Consider the following 19,038-nt stretch of genomic DNA (forward strand, 5'->3'; position numbering starts at 1 on the left):
TTAAGAAAATAACTGGTCTATCACAACTTTTAGACGAGATTTTTGAAAATTATTAACATTTTATAATTTTAACTGTAGATAATGCGCAAATATTACATTATTTATAATTAGATTTTCTCGATTTCTTTATCAATCTAGGTAAAGAGCTGATTACTTATAGAAGATAAATTACTGAATAGTTTTTCTAATATTAGCCATATAATACATTAAATAGGCTTTAATTTGAAATAATTTAGAATGAAGTGAATGTTCATTGACTATGCCAAAAACTACTATTATAATTTCATTATAAACCAATTGTCGTTAAAAATTTTGTTACAATTTGACTAACTAAATAAAGTACCTGATTCATCATACATTAAAAAAAAAATTCAAATAAAGTTTAACAAATGTTTATTTTAAAATTATAAAATTACATAAGTATAAATAGTAATACAAACAAATAATTCTATCTACATATTTGGAATGTAATTTTAGTAGTTCTTACATCAAAATTGTCTTTTTTTTTTTTTTTTTTTTTAAGAATCAGGTTACTGATCAAAGAATCTCTAAATTAATGATTACATATCTAAAAATCCACTTTATACTATGACATGTTTAGTGAACGATTTAATATAAAACAATATTAGTTTATAAACCTTTGGTTATTTTTTGATTCGCCCGAATGCAAAAAAAGTGGTTGTTAAAAATACAATATTATAATATAGGAACATTGAAAAACAATTTTATAATTCAACACTACAGCAATAATATAGATAGTTATTATTACATCACTGATTTTAAAAGAAAATTTTTTTTTATAATTTATAATTTTGAAATTTAACTTCCTTTGGTTAAATTATAACAACATTTTTATACAACACGAGATTATATTTTAGATGTTTAAAACTTTTCAACCTATAGAAAATACGTATAGTTTTTATTAACTGCAGGGGGTTGGGTTATTACATATCTAAACTTATTATTCCATTTAATCTTAAATTTATTTAGTTATTTACTTAATTTTGTTTGAATATTTCAGCTTAGTATTGTCTTCAATTATATTTCTTATTCATTAATATCACACGAAAGTAATGGCATCGTCCCTATCCAAGTCTCGAATTAACGGTTCATTGACATCGTCCATATGTAACATACTACTCATATCTTCGCAATCAGCAATCATTGGAGTCACTGGGGCCGAGTTTACCCTTGGGAATCCCGATAATCTAACGGTAGTGTGAAGTATAGTTTGATCAACGGTATCAACACTGTTATTATTGCATCCCACAGGCCGTTTGATTGAGGTTACAGGCTGTTGGTCAATAAAATTGTGATCGATACAAGGACACGATACGCTCAGATGTCTATCACAACAGTATTCATCTTCTTCAGCTACACCCGACGGTCTTCGCCTCACAGGAGTACCATCATCGTGATGCATAGCAAATCTCAATTTTTTCGGCGATTCAAGACTACAACACCTATTTGGAAATAGTATAACACTTTTTACGAACAACTTTTTAAATCTGAGTCTCTAGATATGACAAAAAAGATTTAAACGTGTTTTTTTAGTAACCGATTTAAATTAATTTTCATTAAATATAGTCGATCATATAAAAAAAAATTAGAAATTGTGTTATGATGCAAGTACATTGATGACTTATCTATACCAATGGACGAAAAAATATAGATTTAAAGCTATAAAAAAAAGACTAAAGGAATTAACCTTGAAATTATTTAGGATTTGATATCATTTTAACGAAAAACTAATGTGTCAAAATTTAAAAGAATCATGTCAGCGTAATGCTATCTATTTTATGGTTTTTTTATGTTTCCAAGTGAAAATTCGTGTTAAAAAAACTATTAGTTCTTTTTGAAAAGCAAAACTCAAAATTTATCAAAAAACCAGAAGCATGACGACCTTGATAATTGAATGACATCATGAAAAAGGTATCAAATATGATGAAGGACTATGTGACGTCCGGTTCATAACAAATTTGTCTGAACGGTCCATTAAAGGTCTACTAAATCAATGTCACAACCATCCGTTGTAGTGAAATAATAATAATTCACTACTTGTGTCTGCATTCTGTGGTTTGCCTTTTTTAAAATTAATCTAACGTCTTGAACATTTTCAAGAAATTTAATAGTGATTAGGGGAGAAATTTAAAACTAACCTGGATAAAGGTCCATTTATTGTGCTTTTTGGAACTTTTAACGAACTTCGTGGTCCTTCTTTAGTATTATTCTTTTGAACTCTAGACGACTTTCGATTTTTACCACCACTAGCACCACTGTGTTGTTCTCGTCGCCGTGATCTATCTTCATCCCTCTTAAGCCTATGTAAATTATCTTCACCTACCAACCAATATGTCCGAACATTACCTTTACCTTTCATTTCAACTAACCCACGTTCGTTTGTTTGATATCCTCCTAGACGTTCCAAGAGCATTCGACATTCATTGGAACAATGAATTTTCAAAGCTAAAATAAAATAAATTTCAATATGTATAACTTATTTTCAAATGTGCAATAAATTTTCTAATCTTATTAATTTTAATACATCACTTTACTGTAAGGGGTTATCTTTTTAAGTAGTTTAGTGGTATGCTTAAAGTTATATTAAAACATACATTTAAAAGAAAACAAAATTCATTTTTCGATAAAAAGTTTTTTATAACAATGAGTGGAATAGTAGGGTAAATTATATGCCCAATCTTTATCGGCAAATATGATAAAACAGTGTTTTATTTACACACATTTAACACCATGTACCACTAATGGTACTTCTAAAGTACAATATTATTAATGTAGTCTAACCGTTGCTATTAGTTATTCAAAATACTGCACCGTGAATATTTCAAAATTTCAACGGTATATCAATATGCATAACAAATAAGACAGTAACTTACTTTTTCTCATTTTTCAGGATATCGAAAATAAAAATTACTCTCTGATTACACTTAATTTATCAATTTTCTTAGTAGTTTAATTCCGATTCAATCCAAATTATTGATATTTTTATGAAAGTTATTATTATTAAGAAGAGTAAAACCTAAATCCAAATACCTTAAAATCTCTAATGCGATTTTTTTTAATTACTGCTTTTTAAGTTGCGCATTGCGGTATAAAAATAATTTCATCTACCTGAACCAGTTGATTCCATTCGACTTGCTGTATTAACTGTGTCACCAAATAAGCAATATCTGGGCATTTTTAACCCTACGACTCCCGCACATACTGGACCTAAAATTGAATAATTTCTTTTATTTAAATAATACTCTATATTATAGATACGAGTTACAATTGTTCTCATTGTTTGTAACAATTTACTTGTTTCCTTACTTAATTAACATTTTATATAAATGTATATGTTTATGTTTAAATAATAAAGACCTCGTGAGTTTTTTTAAAAGAAAAATAAAAACTATATAGTTTGTTTTCGATTTATTTTAATCTTTCATTAAAATCCCTGACAGTCTATTTGAGTTTTAAAAAGTTATTTGTATACTAAAAAACAAATTTCTGGGGAAAACTTCAAAACACGTGGATTTTTACATAGAAAGGTATTAGTATTTTACGTAAAGAAAAAACTTTTTAAATGTTATTTATTTTTATATCTAATAAAATTGTATTTTCTATAAACAATTATCCAAGTTAATATTGCATTTTCTCTCTCTCTCTCTATATATACATATATATTATATAAGGTTAAATAAGATTTTTTATAAAAAATATCATTGTTGACTAAAGAATAAAGAAATCTTTAATAATCTTAAGAAATTATTGTTTATAACATAAATCAGTCTAAAAATTTTTGTTAAGTCGAAAAAAATCGTATTAGCTATCAAATAATTCCAAAAAAATTCAATAGAAAACAATCATATAATAAATAAACGAAATAACAATTTCGTATTGAATTTTATTGTGATAAATAAAAATATCTTTTTAATACTACTATAATACAGATGACAAATATTGATTTTAAAATGCAATATTGATACTTGGAATTTTTATTTTATAGAATGTTTATGCAAAAAGAATTCAAAAGAATATCAATAAATACATTTTTTTTCTGTATGATTGACCTACATAAGTAATGATCTGTTAAATGATTGTAACAGCGGCAAAAAAATTTACGAGGAAATATATTAATCATCTATTTGTTTAGACAACAGAAGTTAACAATTGTAGAAAAAAAATATTTCTTATTGAAATGGGATACTTATTATTACCATAATTATGTAAAATATTAATACATTTACATAATTTTAATTGTTTCTACTAACCAGAATGAATCCCGATTCGTAGCCGAAGACTGTCATATGGCCTATGTCTTATTTTGAACTTTTTTACGGCTTCCAACAAATGGAGAGACATTGTAGCTATTTCAGCAGCATGCATGTCACCGTTTTTAATAGGCAAGCCGCTTACCTGTATTATATAAATATCACTTTAAATACAATAAAAAACCTTTAATACACTGACAATATTTATAGCCCATGTCTTACCACCATATAAGCATCTCCGATAGTTTCAACTTTATAGACATCGTAGTTTTGTATTATCGAATCAAAACACGTATACAAATCATTCAAGAAATCAACCACCTAAAGAAACGAACATCAGTAAGACAATTTTAACATTAAGTTTTTTACATACTTGAAATGGAGTACTCTCAGCAGACATAGAAGTGAAACCAACTATGTCACTAAAGTAAATTGTAACGCAATCGAAATTTTCAGCTTGTACTTTATGTCCTCTTTTCAATTGTTCAGCCACATACTTTGGTAACATTTCGTACAAAAGAGCGTCTAGACAAATAACAAAGTGGATCTCACATTATAGTTAAGTTCAGATCATTAACATAATAACAAACAATTTAAGTAATAGTTTACCGGTCTTTTTCTTTTCTTCAACGAGTTGATCCGTCCTTTCGTCTACTAATACCTCTAAATTGTTAGCGTACTTTTCCATCATTGCCATCATGTTATCAAATATATTTGGTTTCCTAAGATGTACAAAAGAAAACATATTATGAAACAGTTTTAATTGAACTTTAGCAAGTGTTTTCAATTTAAAAGTTTCTACTAACATTCCTTTGCGCATTGGTCTCAGTTTAATTCTTATAGTTTTGAAATCTGGACGATCGTCCGGATTTTCAGCCCAACAATCTTCTAAACAATCCCTCACAAAATCAAAGTTGTTTTCGAGTAAATCCAAAGGCGGTCTGAAATTATAATAAGATCATTTATAGAAGATTCATATAATTTTGTACAAAATTGTTTTTCACATCATGTTTAATTTTCATTCTGCACTAAATAAATACATAATAGTGATATGATGAACTGAACTTATTGTTGTTAAAAAATAAACCACAATCATAGTGGTGGATTAAAGGGAGGTCCAGACTCTCTAAATCTTCTCCTATACACTGATAATTATACATTACATAAAAAGTAAGGTAAAAATATGATACGTATTTTAATCATCTATTAATTTTTAAGACCTCTCCTAAATATATGTTAGTAATCCGCCATTCCACAATTAAGTAACTCAGCTTTTCTGATATATAATTTGTATTCATTTCTTCTAATATAGACACAATTGTGATGTTTTGATTAAAAAAGTTACATTTTAGTTAGATATTGCGAAACTTTTGATTGGCATAAATGAAACACTCATTTTTATGTCTTTCTGTTATTTATTGTTATGAGTCCAACAAACTTTTATAAATTTGTTAATCGCTGTTTAATTATTTTAAGAAAAAAATAATTTTAAGTTTTTTAGCTACAATATTTTTTATTATAAATAAAATGAAAATTAATTTTTAATAAAGAATTGTATTTTAATTACGCAGTATGTATATGTATATACCTAAACGGTTTTGATCCAGGTTCTTGCTGGTAGTAAATAAGTTTTCTTAGAATGTCTGAAACTCCTAATTCGCGGTTTTCTCCAAATGGACCCTTGCGACTATGCAGCTCATACAATATAATTGAAAATGAGTATACATCTCCTTTTTGCGAACCGAATGAATTTTGAATCGATGAGTTATAACAACGTAACAACTCCGGAGCAATGTATAGGAGACCTAATAAGGCATTACAACAATTAATATAAAAAAATTGTACAGCCATAACATTAGTTTAACATTTGAAATTTACCTTCGCATTTACAGTCAACCTCATCATCCTTTTGAAGTCGAAAGTCGTGCTGAAGAAAATGATGAGGATAATCTTCTGAGTCTTTTTTGAACTCTTGGAGCCCAAAATCGGTTAATTTCAAGACCCATCTGGAATCAACCAAGCAGTTAGATGCTTTTAAATTACCATGATACCTCAACGCCGAATCATGGAGATATAACATTCCCTAGATAATATTCGTTATTCATTAGAGATATTATGATTTTTTATTTTTATATAATACTAACTCTTATTATATCAGCAACTAAAGATGCAATAAACATATTATCTAATTTAACGTCCTCATTTTCTAAAATATCCTGTAATAATTGTAATAAAACGTAATTATTTTACTTTTTTCCTAATAAGAAATTAAATTTTCACCTTTAAACTTCCTCGATTACAATATTCAGTCACTATACATATATTCGGCGGGTCTGTACACGCTCCAATAAATCCATTTAGGTTGTCATGTCTTAAATCTCGCATCTATGTTTTAAAAAAAACAATTCTTTATGGTGAATAAATTTCAGTAAATAATGTTATAATTTTTACAAAAGTAAATTGATTAATGATTTGTTTAATAAAGTATGTGTTAATTCTGAATATTAAATTCAAGGAGATTGTATTTTTAGAACTTTTTTTATTCTATAATTAATTGAAGTAGTAAAACTGTAATAAATTAAAAGAAAATTAAATTTTTTTATTCTTTTTTCTACATAAAATCAGTCTGTATAAATTACTAAGATAAATCGATTTATACACTCTAATTTATATTACGCTTCTTGTAAGTAATCAAATATCTAATTATTGTAATTAAATAATAAACATTAAATTCAACGTCTAAATGCTTTTTATAATTAAGTGTTACTAATGAAATAAAAATAAAAAAATTATAACTTTTTTTTGGACCATTTTATATTATTGTCAAAATTAAATGTTGATTTAGAAACTATAATAGTTAGAAAATAACAGCTTGGTAATATTTTTCTTAGTTATAAATTACTTACCACTTTAAGCTCTTTTTTCATAGCTCTTGTAATATCTATTGATTTCTTCTTAATTTTTTTAATAGCGAATACACGTCCTTTATAAATACCGACTGTTGTAAATATCGATGAATATCGAAAATCTGCATCTGGATTGGAACTTAATGACACTTGACTAGTTCTAATTAATGGATGTAGTGCCTAAAAGTTGAAATATGTTTTTTTTTTTATCATACACGTACTAAAATAACTATATTTTAAAAGATGTATAACATTGTACTGCCATCTAACGTTTAGAAACTTAATTTTCCTTAAGATAAAGTTTTATTCAAGTTTTGAACACTAGACTGCAGTGAATGTCTAAAAACTAATCCATAAAGCTATTTATAAATGTTGAATAAAACAAATTTAACAGCTATAAATTTTAACACCTAATTCCGACACAAGTTTTTAAGAGATATTTATAATTCATTGTATGATTCATAAAATTTATTATTATTTTATAAATTATTATGCTATTATTTTATTATTTATTAATAAATTTAAAATGAAAAAATTCTAAACTGATTATTTCAAACACTAAACTAATAGAATTTAACAATCACGAAAAACTATGTGTATAACCAAATAATAATAGAAATTATTATTTGAAGTAATTTATAATTAAATTATAGTAGTACACAAAAAATTGTACACTTTTAAAATTTTATATTCACAAAATATATATAATTTATTTTTCGAACTGAAACATGATAATCAACTTTCTTGTTTTCAAAAGTATTCAAGTAACACTTATATTATTTTCTGTAATATAAGTTTTGCATCAGCCAGGCGACAAAAGTTTCCTTAAAAATGGAATAAAATAAGAATTACTATTTTATTTATAAAATAAAAATGTAACTGGAATAATAATTCAATTGAAAATGTATTGCAGCAAAAATTATCAACACAAAATTAATTTATTCTAATAAATTTAATAGCTTATAAATGTGAGGACGAGTATTATAAAAATCAATGTATTATTTTATGTATCACAGTAGATATATAAATATTAAAACTTACTTTATTTTTAACGATACAAATTGACTTTTATTGAATATTACAATATTTTTAAAAAAGAAAATGTTTAATACATTATGACAAAATAATTTTCCATCAGCTAATATGTAAATATCATAGGCTTATATAGTTTACCACTGACTCGTAAAGTTCAGCTGTTAAAACGAATAAAATGAATTTTGTACGAGCCAATAAATTTTATGGGTACGACCAAAATTCAAATAAGTTGCTTGATGCCAATGTACTCGTATAATCAAAGCATCACTGGTTTATGGGCGTTTATTAACGTTCTAGAAGGGCTTATAATTCATCGGCTAAAATTATGAAACATTTTATCCGACCGTATTTAAATTATGCATGTATAAATATATTTTGAATCATCGAGCACATTTACAGAATATCACAGTGTCCTATGTTTTGGACCAATGCCCACTAATAATCCTCTAATTTTATGAAGTCAATTCAGCACTCTGCAATATTGTACTACGACGATTAATATTTTAAACTGAATTTCCCAGTCAGCAATGGATGCGTAAGCAAACTATATGGATTTTATGTAATTTTCAAACGTTTTGTGGCAATTTTTATAATCTTACAGTTGAACTCCAGTTATACAATGGGATAAAGTGAACTGGAATCATTTAAAATTAAACAAAGTAATTTATTCGCAATACATGTGAATAGACAATTATTATTTTTAAATTTAGATTTTTAATTAAGCTTTTTTAGAAATTTATTTAAAATTTAGTGACTAGAAATGAAGCAATACCTCTCTATTAAAAGCACATAGCCACACCACATACTCGGTAAGTCTTGAATTTATAACAATGAAAGATCATATTTTTCAACTAACACCTTTTTAAAAATAGTGAAACCTCTTAAAAATCGAAAACACCCTTTTTAAATGTCGAATACCGCGTTGTGAAATACGTAGACCAGACCAAATCCGGATGTATTACGATTATGGACAGTGGATTTGAATGAATCCTGAGCGTTTCACTCGAGTACATTTCATCGTTTACCATCCCTGGGGGGTTATAATACAAGTGTAGTCACAAAATAGCTCGTGACCGTTATTATGAGTGCAGTTTCGAATTTCGAAACGTATAAAACATTATAGTGCTCCTTTGCCTTACTCTGGATATTTTCGATGAAGTGCTACTGTTTTCCGTGTCATTAATCTCTATGTCTTTGTAGTCGACCTTCCACAAAAGACTGTCCAACTCTTGTTCATATTTCCAATTTCTATAAAACACTAGAGACACGATAGCCAGCACTAAAAGCAATATACCCGCCACGACTGATAATATTTCTGCCGTATGAGCTGAAACAATCACGTGCAACATCATAAACACGAGTAACGGTCTTAAATTCTTTTGAAAGAGTAAAATATTTACTTATGCATTTTTCTCCACGAAATCCACAATGCGGTTCAGCTACCGGCGGTTTTCCGCCGATCCAATTTATTACTAGGTTCAATCTTAATTGCTAAAACATTTTTAATTGGTTAAATAGTATTATATTATATTATATTAGTGTAGTTTCTTTTTCGAAATAGTAAGGTAAGCGTACAGGAATTTTGGTCAAATTTCGATGACGAATAAATCCTCCAGCTGGAAATAGGCCATAATCCCCCGGGGAAACAGGATTACGTTGCCTGGACAGTAAAGTGTAATTGCCTTCGGCGTCGCCATTTTCATCCATGTACACTTCATAACTAAAATATATATTTTTCTATTATTGCTTCTATCATTGTACTCATCCATCATTGAATAGGATATTGTTTTTCGTTTGAAAAAAGAAAAATTATCAAAAGAAAAAACACATTTTTAACAGATAGAAAATATTTAATTATAATAATAAATTGTATTCTCTCAAAGCATAACAAGCCCAGTCCTATCATGTATTAAAAACGGTTAAATTACTTAAATTTATTATAAAATTGATATTTCATAGTACCCATTATAAACATTTTGTTTATAAAAAATAATAGTTCTATAGATTGAGAAAAATTTTATAACATTTTTCACAATGATTATAAACTGGCTTCCCCGTGATATGACATAAAATATTCAGTTTGTTTTATATTTACTAGGAAAATAAATATAATGTTGTATTTATATAGTAATAAAAAAAATTATAATTTCATATTCCATTCTTTTATTTACATTATTTTAGATACTAAACTATAAAATTGAAGTTATTGTTTTTATTTTTTTGATTGTATAAACCACTTGATATTCAGTGTTTATAGCTTGTAAGTTTTATATCATTTTTATATTGTAACCTTAAAATATACTTTTTAGATAGAATTACTTGTTTTATTATTATCACTTTTTTTTTTTTTTGAGAAAAAATAAAAATTGAACTATAACAACAACTTTAAATGAATTCTTAATTATCCCAAATGTTAAATATAATAAGCTATAGCAGAATATAACTTTTTTGAGATCTGAAAAAATTTGGTATTAAAATTATTTTTATCGTTTACTATTCTATTAAAGAAAATTAACGTTTTGGTTTGTTATCATAAGCCTTATATAATTATTATTAAACCGCTGAACACAATTGTAATGTAATATATTTCACTGGACTAGTAAAAGCTGTGTATTGCCTGATATATATTTTCTACAATATCCGCAACTAATACATTTTTATATCTTGTTCTTAAACGTGAATTGCTTACCCCAATGCGCTTTTGTAATGTGAACCTTTGAACTTGCTCATGATAGCCGTACCGTTTCTAGGATCATCGCCTCCCTCTATTGTCTCTAATACGCATCGTGCATATAAATTGACGGCATCATAAAGATATGCTGCTTCAACAGATATCTAACAAAAGTACAAAAAATATTATAAAAATTATCTTCGACATTGTAGAGTATGATTACTTAGCCCACAAAAATTATCGATACAGAAAATTGTAAAGTAACTAACAATTTTTAATCAAAATATATAATATATTTAGCGCAAAAGTTCTTCAGAATATACTTGTTCAGAAAACACATTAAAGAACAAACGAACTTAATAAATTGTGAGTTGTGACATAGGTAATGACAATATTTACTACTATTACAGATGTTATTTAATCAATCGAATTGATTATATTGGGCTTTATGAAAGCAAATAATTAGGGAGCTTTTTTAAAATTGGATATATTTATGTTATTTTTCCAAGTTAAGAATATTGTTATAGTACCTTACATTTTTTAAAATAGGGATTAGTAATCTTTTAAATCAAAATAATTATGTTAAATTCAAATCATTCAAAATAATTTTTTTTTAATTTATTATAATACTAATATTAATAATTTTAAGCATTTAAATTTATTTTGTTGTCTAATCTAATTTAATTCAACTATAATCATTAAAAAAATATAACAAAACACACTAATATAAATTGTTTTCTATTTTAGAATTATACCTGTTTCATACGACCGATTTGATGTAAGGGATTCGGATGATTGAATGGTGGTTTTTCCATATACTCATTGACTTTAACAGAAAAATTTTTAAATCCTTTTGGTGGTGTGGGTGCTATACTAAAAAACGAGCGCATTGCTTTCTTTAATACTGGGTCAGGATTATTTGACAGGATTCCCGTCAAGTATTTTGATGGATTACCCTCATCATATCGTTCTACATCTACACCAACTACAAAATATTCACCTAAAAAATTACGTTAAATTATTGTTCGGAACACAACGATTAGTTTTTTAACCATGCTTAAGGAAACCGTTGTTATGATTTATTATTATTGTGCACTTGTTAAACGGTGCCATAAACCTTTATGGACTTTTTCTGTACTTCCGGACTTACCTCAAGCTTTCATTATTATTATTTTATGACATTCTAGTTGTATGTTTGTGTGTTAGAAATATCGATTTTAAATATTTACTAAAACAATTTTAACGACTGATCGTGACCACTAACTATATTAATTAGCATTTGTTCATGTGTTAGATTTGAAAATAATTATTGTATATCATATAAAGCATACTATGTAATTTCGTGTTAAATCAATAACAGACATTATCAAGAAGTCACTACTATAAAAAAAAATGTGCAAATGTATAATAAACATGATATACTTTGTAACATGTTAAAACTGATGTTGAACGACCACATAATATGACCCTTGTATGGTTACCTAACAAAACAGAAATACCTACTTAAATTTATGTAAAATAACGTTGCAATTCGTTGTAAATACAAAAGTTTTGAATTATGAAACTGGGTCAGACAAATTTCTTTTTTACTGTTTATTAATGTATTACTTGTAACATAATTCAATCTATTATTTTACAAATAACAATTAATAAGTCTCCTTTTCATCAAACTGTTATTGAAAATTGAGTGACGAATAGAGAATTAAAAATAAATATTACAGTTATGATCTTTTGTTTACCTTAAATTTCTTCATCGAATAATGTAAATTTAACAACAATGAATAATTACAAAAAGATATTATAATGAATTAGTTGTTAAGATAAAATTTATTAGTATTTATTAACTTTCTATAATTTAAAATACCTAAAGTCATTGAAAGAATAAATTGAATTCTAAAATTTCCATTTAAATTTTATCGTCGCCTAATTCGCTTAACTATGTAAATTGAAACGTGTTCAATACATTAAACATTTTTCGGATTTGAGAGATTAATAGCAGTGTATTAAATTAATATAAATATTCTACGTGTTGATAATACCATTCATCAGTATTAACCATTATACTTATAGCTAAATAAATTCATCAACTACACTATAAATATAAATATCAATTGTCTATACCGCAACTATGACAGTTTGAATAGTCTGTAGATATTTATAAAAAAAATTTAACGGAAACATCAAGTAAATTAAACGATCACTTGTATAGAAAATATATATTTTTATTACATAATGAAATCCCTTTTTTTTTTTTTTTTTGAAAAACTATCTTTTTGTTGTAATTTTATATTATTTTGTGAAAACAGTTTGAATTCTAGATTTAGCCAAATCCATTATCAACTTGAATGTTGTGTCAATAAATTGAATTGTGACGTATTTCTTTGTGTTTAACTATTATTGAATATAAGAAACCCGAGAACACATTGATCCCACACACACTCTCATTTTTACGAGTGAAAGGTCTGTCAGGGTAGTTAAGTTCTATTTGACGTATTTCTGCGCTCTATGTGGAGTTTCCGGTTCAATAGCTGAGCCATCAAATTCGAGATAAGAAATAAAAAAAGTACCCAACTTATAACCAATAGAAAGTGTTCTTTGTAGTTGTATGAAGAATAAAATCAACCGGTCATCCAGTTGGAAAACGGCAACAGAAATACATATCTAATAGTCTTCAATGGAAAAAACAATAAAACTCCATAAAAGAGAGTTTATTGAACTTTCTAAAAAGTAAAAATTGATTGATCTTACCATTTTTGAATAAACCCATTTCTTCCATTGCGACAACAAGACCTGCATGATCGTCATTGTTACCCAGAACAACATAAACTGCAACAAAAATGTTAGACAATGATAATCATTTTACCATATTGAAGAAAAAATTATGTTTCTCGATGCGTCATAAATAACAATTTTCAATGAGGAAATAGCGATACCAGACTAAGTTTTTGTCATTTTATTCTAAAGTTAAGGTAATGAATAAACAAAAATAATGAGAGTGAGATCACTCTTTTAGTTTCTATTCAATATATTGGATACGCTACTATTTATATATTAATATTAATATTTTTTTTAAATTAGAGTATACATCATTAAAATTACGAAAAAGGTATTGAAATACCTTTTTTTTAATGACTACATATTGTAATTATTTAAGCGTTTACTAATTAACTTAACTGGGTCGCAAGTTTTTACCACTATATGGATGATTTTATTACAAGTTATGTCTAAAATGGTATAAATAATAGCAATCGATACTGTCGCGTTTTTAATGTTTATTGTAATTGTTTAAAATATGAAAGTCTATGCATACTGATATTCAATATAACTGTTGTCCCCAAATAAACAATTTTTAATGGCCTGAAAATAGTGTGCCAAAAACATTTGTACCGAAAAGTTTTTTTAAATCGAACTTCTTACTGCTTGAGTGTCAAAATATAAATAATAAATTCGAGTCAGTAATAGGATCGCGAATTATTATTTCCCAAACTGAATTATTAATAACAGTTTTTTCAGAAGTAAAAAAATTTCATGGATTGCCTAACTATCTCATATACTAAGTTATTCCATCAATTTAAAATTTTTTTAACTTGAATAAAATACTAAAGTAATAATTTAGAGTAAAAAAATCAGAAAAAATATATTCACTAGCAAAAATCTACTCATACAAACTTATACTATATCATTAAAATTTCCTAAACCTCAAAAATCAGCAAATCACATTTTACAGCAATCGTTCTTGTTATAGTTTTTAAACGCAGTTTTCGGCATTAAGTTCGGATTTTGATCACGATTTATCGTTTAACGTTTTTTATACTTCGGCTTGAACAGTCTTTTGACATGTTATGCTCGTGTATAAAAGTTGAATAAAACATCACCATTTTAATACGTTAAGTTAAGCTTTTGATCCCTTAAAATGTTTGAAATCGTTTTATTTTTAAAAAATTTATTAATAATGATTAGTAAATTTTTTCAAATCAAAATATTTTGTTTAATAGGTTAATTAAAGTTTAATTTGCCAAACCAAACATAACATGTTATTGGTAATGTTCCCAACTAATATCCTACCCCTAGTAATTATAAATGTGTATTAGGAACAATATTATCTCTTTGATTTAACTTAAAATTTAATAGATGTTCAATTGTTATGGTAATTATCTTAGTTTTTCAGTATTTCTTTAAAAATTACTCTTTATTTTTAAGTCAATACCACGTGCCACGCTCTGTATTTCAATTGAATTATTTCAAAAGTACAAAACTTTTTTTCTCTCAAACTTTTTCTAATTTAACGTTATTGATGTGGTTTTGTTTTCTCCCACGAGAGCATTTTTACAAAAATAGTATAATATTGTTCATTCAATAATAGATAAGAGGTTGTCGACATGCGTAAAATTTAACAAGCGAAAAAACACTATGATATCAGTAACACATACAGACGTTAAACAAAACATATCTCAACTAGGACACCAGACATAAAGTATTCAATGTTGTCATACATCAACTGAAAAATAAATTTAACGAGAGTACAAAAAAGCTATACTTGAAAACAAAAAAATGACTTTTCATTTTCTATTTTGATCAAATGGTCCATTTTATTTTCTCGCAACAGTCAGCACAATAGTCTACAATTGACTTAATGACTAAGTATAACGGCACAACCTAAAAACAGTACATAAAAGAAATTGGCCATCCTAAAAATCGCTGAAATAAATAATTTCACAGCTTACCGACTTCCTAACTGTGGTAAAAATAAAAACATTTTGAAACTCATCCAATAAAAATGTTCATGAAGTTCATTTAAAATTTCAAACGCAAAAATAAATTACACATTCTAAGAGATACATTTTTGCATTAAATAAGGTAAAATTACCAATTAATCAATTCTATAAATGGCGTTCTAATTTGTACTAATATTTTTTTTTTTATTTAATTTATTTTATTCGACTTTATTTCACAATATTATTTTTCAATACATTTCTTAAGTTTCGATGTTAAAACAAAGAAAATAATTTGAAACGTTAACATTTTAAGTCTACAAATTATAATTCTTGATAAGTGTTTCATGTGTTAACAGCTTGTGGGTTTTATAAACTTAAATACGTTTAGTATACTATATTGAAACAATCAAAATATGTTTCTGTAAATTTTATTTTGAAATTAATGATGAAATAAAAGCATATTGTTTTCGTGTTGTATAATGCTATGCTTTGGGAACAGAAATATTATTTTGAATGTAATAACGCTTCGACGCTGAGCTTGCTTTCTTTTATACCATATCATCAACATAGAGAAATAACGATTTCCGTTATCAATGGTGTAACACATGCATGAACACCATTCTTCCATTATTCAAGTTTTTTTAGCAAATATTTATTTTTTATACTGTCATGCTTTTGGATAACAGAGCGAAATAAGTTGGATATTAACCCTCAGAGTAAAGTTAAATAAAGCAAAAAAAGTATGTAAAAGCGAATCGTTCATAAGTCTTTGAATAAAACTACTTCTTGAAATCATACTATAAGTACAAAAGTCATGGTTTTACTCGATTATGGTAAATATTTATGCTAAGAAACTGCACAGTAATGTGTTTTTGATTGTCGAATGCACGAATGTAGTATCAACTTGAAACTATGTAAATTCCGTGAATGTTTTATGATCTATTTTTAATGGCTGATATATACAAACAGTGATTAAAACAAAGTATACAATTTATACAGCAATAAAATAAATTATCCGATTACTAAACATATATTTTAATTAAAAGCCTTAAATGATAATAAAACTGATTTATTATAAGTTAACTTCTACGAGGACAACACTTACATCCTAGTTAGAATTTTTTTTTTTTATTGTGAATTAGGATATGCTAGAGACCGTAACACAAGTTGTATATATGACATGAATATAATTTCGGTCTTTTAAGGTTGATAAATTTATAACTTTTCTTAGTTCCAATAAAAAAAAGAAAACGTGATCTTATATTATATTAAAATGTATGGTGACATACGCTTAAGTGCTTTAAAAATGGAAGATCATTTGTTCGTTGGAACAAATATATATGTATGTTCTTTTTTTTGTAACAGTAATTTAAAAAGTACAATACTATACTGAAGGATATAAAAAACATAGATTCTTCTTTAAATTTAAGGTAATTGCTCTGAAAATTCGATTTGTCAGACATAACAACAAACTTATAAAAAAATATATTTTAAATTGTAGTGTGTATGTGGGTTTCAGACAGTGAACTCTAGAAAAACTTTTATGGCTTATACAAATTTAAAAAGTGGTAAATAGCTTATAATAATAAAAGTTATAAAAGGGAGTGACTTTTTTTATTATAATTAAATTTATATTTGTTTTGTCTTAATTTTACATGTATAAAAAACACTTTAAATGCATTAAGGCTATTTTTAATTTTTACTAACTTAGACAACAATTGTACAAAATTAAATAAAATTTTTGATAGATAGAAAAACTTTAACATTGAATATAACGTTCTAATTAAACAACTAATTTATTAACAATTTACAGCTGGCAAAACGCCATAAATATTTTTGACATGGATAAATGTAACTCTAACCTTGTTATTTTAACGAGTTTGAAATTAATACTACTTAAAGCAAAAAATTAATTTAAATTTTTTAAATTTCAAAATAAATGGTTTTTTGAAATATTGATAACAGCTGAAAAAGTATATAATTTATTGATATACCTAAGGATATTATTAATTTTTAAATATAGGTAGCTATATAAATATATTTACTTACATTTTGCTTTTTATAGTTTTCAAACTTTTATTGACTTTGTGAAGGTAGAGTAACTTTATAAAAGCATTGCAAAATCTAGTGAATATTTATATATATAGCTTATTTATAATTTTACTTTAGAAAAATTTGAAAACACTGCACGTATTCGCACATCATTGTGAACTTTAATTACATACTCAGAGTTTACTATACGGTGCATGGTCAAAGTCAACTGAAATAAGAACTTGATTTTTAATCAATAATCTACTAATAAGTATGTTTAATTAAACATAATTTGTATTATGCTTTAAGTGTCTCAATTTATACCGGCTTTATTGAATACTAAAGTGTTATTTTATTGGAATCATAAATATGTTTTACAAAATTAAGTTTTTATATTATATATGCAATATAATGCAAAAATTCTTCAAAATTTTACCATGAAATCTTGTTGAGTGTTCATTTATTAGCAATATCTATAAGAGATTTAAACATATTTATACAATATAACCTCTCCTGGTTATATTGTAGGCATTTATTCTCCTATAAATGCCTAAATAAAACTATTTACAAAATTAAATGCAATTTTTTTTTAGTTTGGAGTGGATAGTGTAAATTTTTTTTATGTATATTTCCATCAGAACAAAACTATAATTATACCACTTTTATTGTGTAATTGTCTGTTATAAAACACGAATTTAAAGAACTAGTATATAATGCGATTCGTTTAACGCTAGCGAATCAATTTATCTTATTTAAGATTTTATTTTAAAATAACAAGTATTAAAAAAATTTTTTTTTATTTATTACATATTTTATCTTCAATTATCTGTTCGATAATAATTTTTATCAATCCCTTATGCCATATAAGGGTGTCAACTTTTGTGTCAATAATTTAGATATTATTATAATTTTAAACTGTAAGTTAAGTACAGGTATGAATATTTTTATCATTATACATTTTTGGCGGCTTTTCTCCTTCCACCTAGGTATTAAATTGTTATAAATCAATCATAATATATTAAAAACTTAATTAGATAATTTCGTATTTTATTAGGTAGAGAAATACTTATGTTGACATTAAAAAAAAATAAAGTTGACACTCTTCTAAGGCATAAATAATATATNTGTAGCTATATAAATATATTTACTTACATTTTGCTTTTTATAGTTTTCAAACTTTTATTGACTTTGTGAAGGTAGAGTAACTTTATAAAAGCATTGCAAAATCTAGTGAATATTTATATATATAGCTTATTTATAATTTTACTTTAGAAAAATTTGAAAACACTGCACGTATTCGCACATCATTGTGAACTTTAATTACATACTCAGAGTTTACTATACGGTGCATGGTCAAAGTCAACTGAAATAAGAACTTGATTTTTAATCAATAATCTACTAATAAGTAT

The 19,038-nt window shown here is 25.9% G+C and overlaps 1 protein-coding gene across 4 annotated transcripts in view; it reads right to left on the minus strand.

Moving 5' to 3' along the window:
* Positions 1-376: 376 nt before the first annotated feature.
* The window catches only part of LOC126895092 (receptor-type guanylate cyclase Gyc76C), a 41,708-nt gene continuing 23,046 nt past the window's right edge, over positions 377-19,038 (minus strand). For 2 of the 4 annotated variants that reach the window (XM_050666575.1, XM_050666576.1), the window contains 19 exons: positions 13,632-13,709; positions 11,639-11,883; positions 10,902-11,047; positions 9,788-9,932; positions 9,613-9,703; positions 9,352-9,539; positions 7,178-7,357; positions 6,552-6,656; positions 6,416-6,487; positions 6,150-6,354; positions 5,860-6,076; positions 5,078-5,212; positions 4,881-4,993; positions 4,645-4,796; positions 4,494-4,592; positions 4,272-4,416; positions 3,130-3,228; positions 2,160-2,466; positions 377-1,463 (listed from right to left, as the gene is read on the minus strand). In XM_050666575.1, the coding sequence (XP_050522532.1) occupies positions 1,061-1,463; positions 2,160-2,466; positions 3,130-3,228; positions 4,272-4,416; positions 4,494-4,592; positions 4,645-4,796; positions 4,881-4,993; positions 5,078-5,212; positions 5,860-6,076; positions 6,150-6,354; positions 6,416-6,487; positions 6,552-6,656; positions 7,178-7,357; positions 9,352-9,539; positions 9,613-9,703; positions 9,788-9,932; positions 10,902-11,047; positions 11,639-11,883; positions 13,632-13,709 (3,125 nt within the window). In that variant the 3' untranslated portion in view covers positions 377-1,060. Of the gene's footprint in view, positions 1,464-2,159; positions 2,467-3,129; positions 3,229-4,271; positions 4,417-4,493; positions 4,593-4,644; positions 4,797-4,880; positions 4,994-5,077; positions 5,213-5,859; positions 6,077-6,149; positions 6,355-6,415; positions 6,488-6,551; positions 6,657-7,177; positions 7,358-9,351; positions 9,540-9,612; positions 9,704-9,787; positions 9,933-10,901; positions 11,048-11,638; positions 11,884-13,631; positions 13,710-17,647; positions 17,667-18,781; positions 18,801-19,038 lie in introns of those variants that run through there. The other 2 variants (XM_050666578.1, XM_050666577.1) reach the window with 2 other exon arrangements.

The sequence above is a fragment of the Daktulosphaira vitifoliae genome, unplaced genomic scaffold (genome assembly GCF_025091365.1).
Source record: "Daktulosphaira vitifoliae isolate Bord-2020 unplaced genomic scaffold, ASM2509136v1 Scaffold_1, whole genome shotgun sequence".
Classification (NCBI taxonomy): domain Eukaryota; kingdom Metazoa; phylum Arthropoda; class Insecta; order Hemiptera; family Phylloxeridae; genus Daktulosphaira; species Daktulosphaira vitifoliae.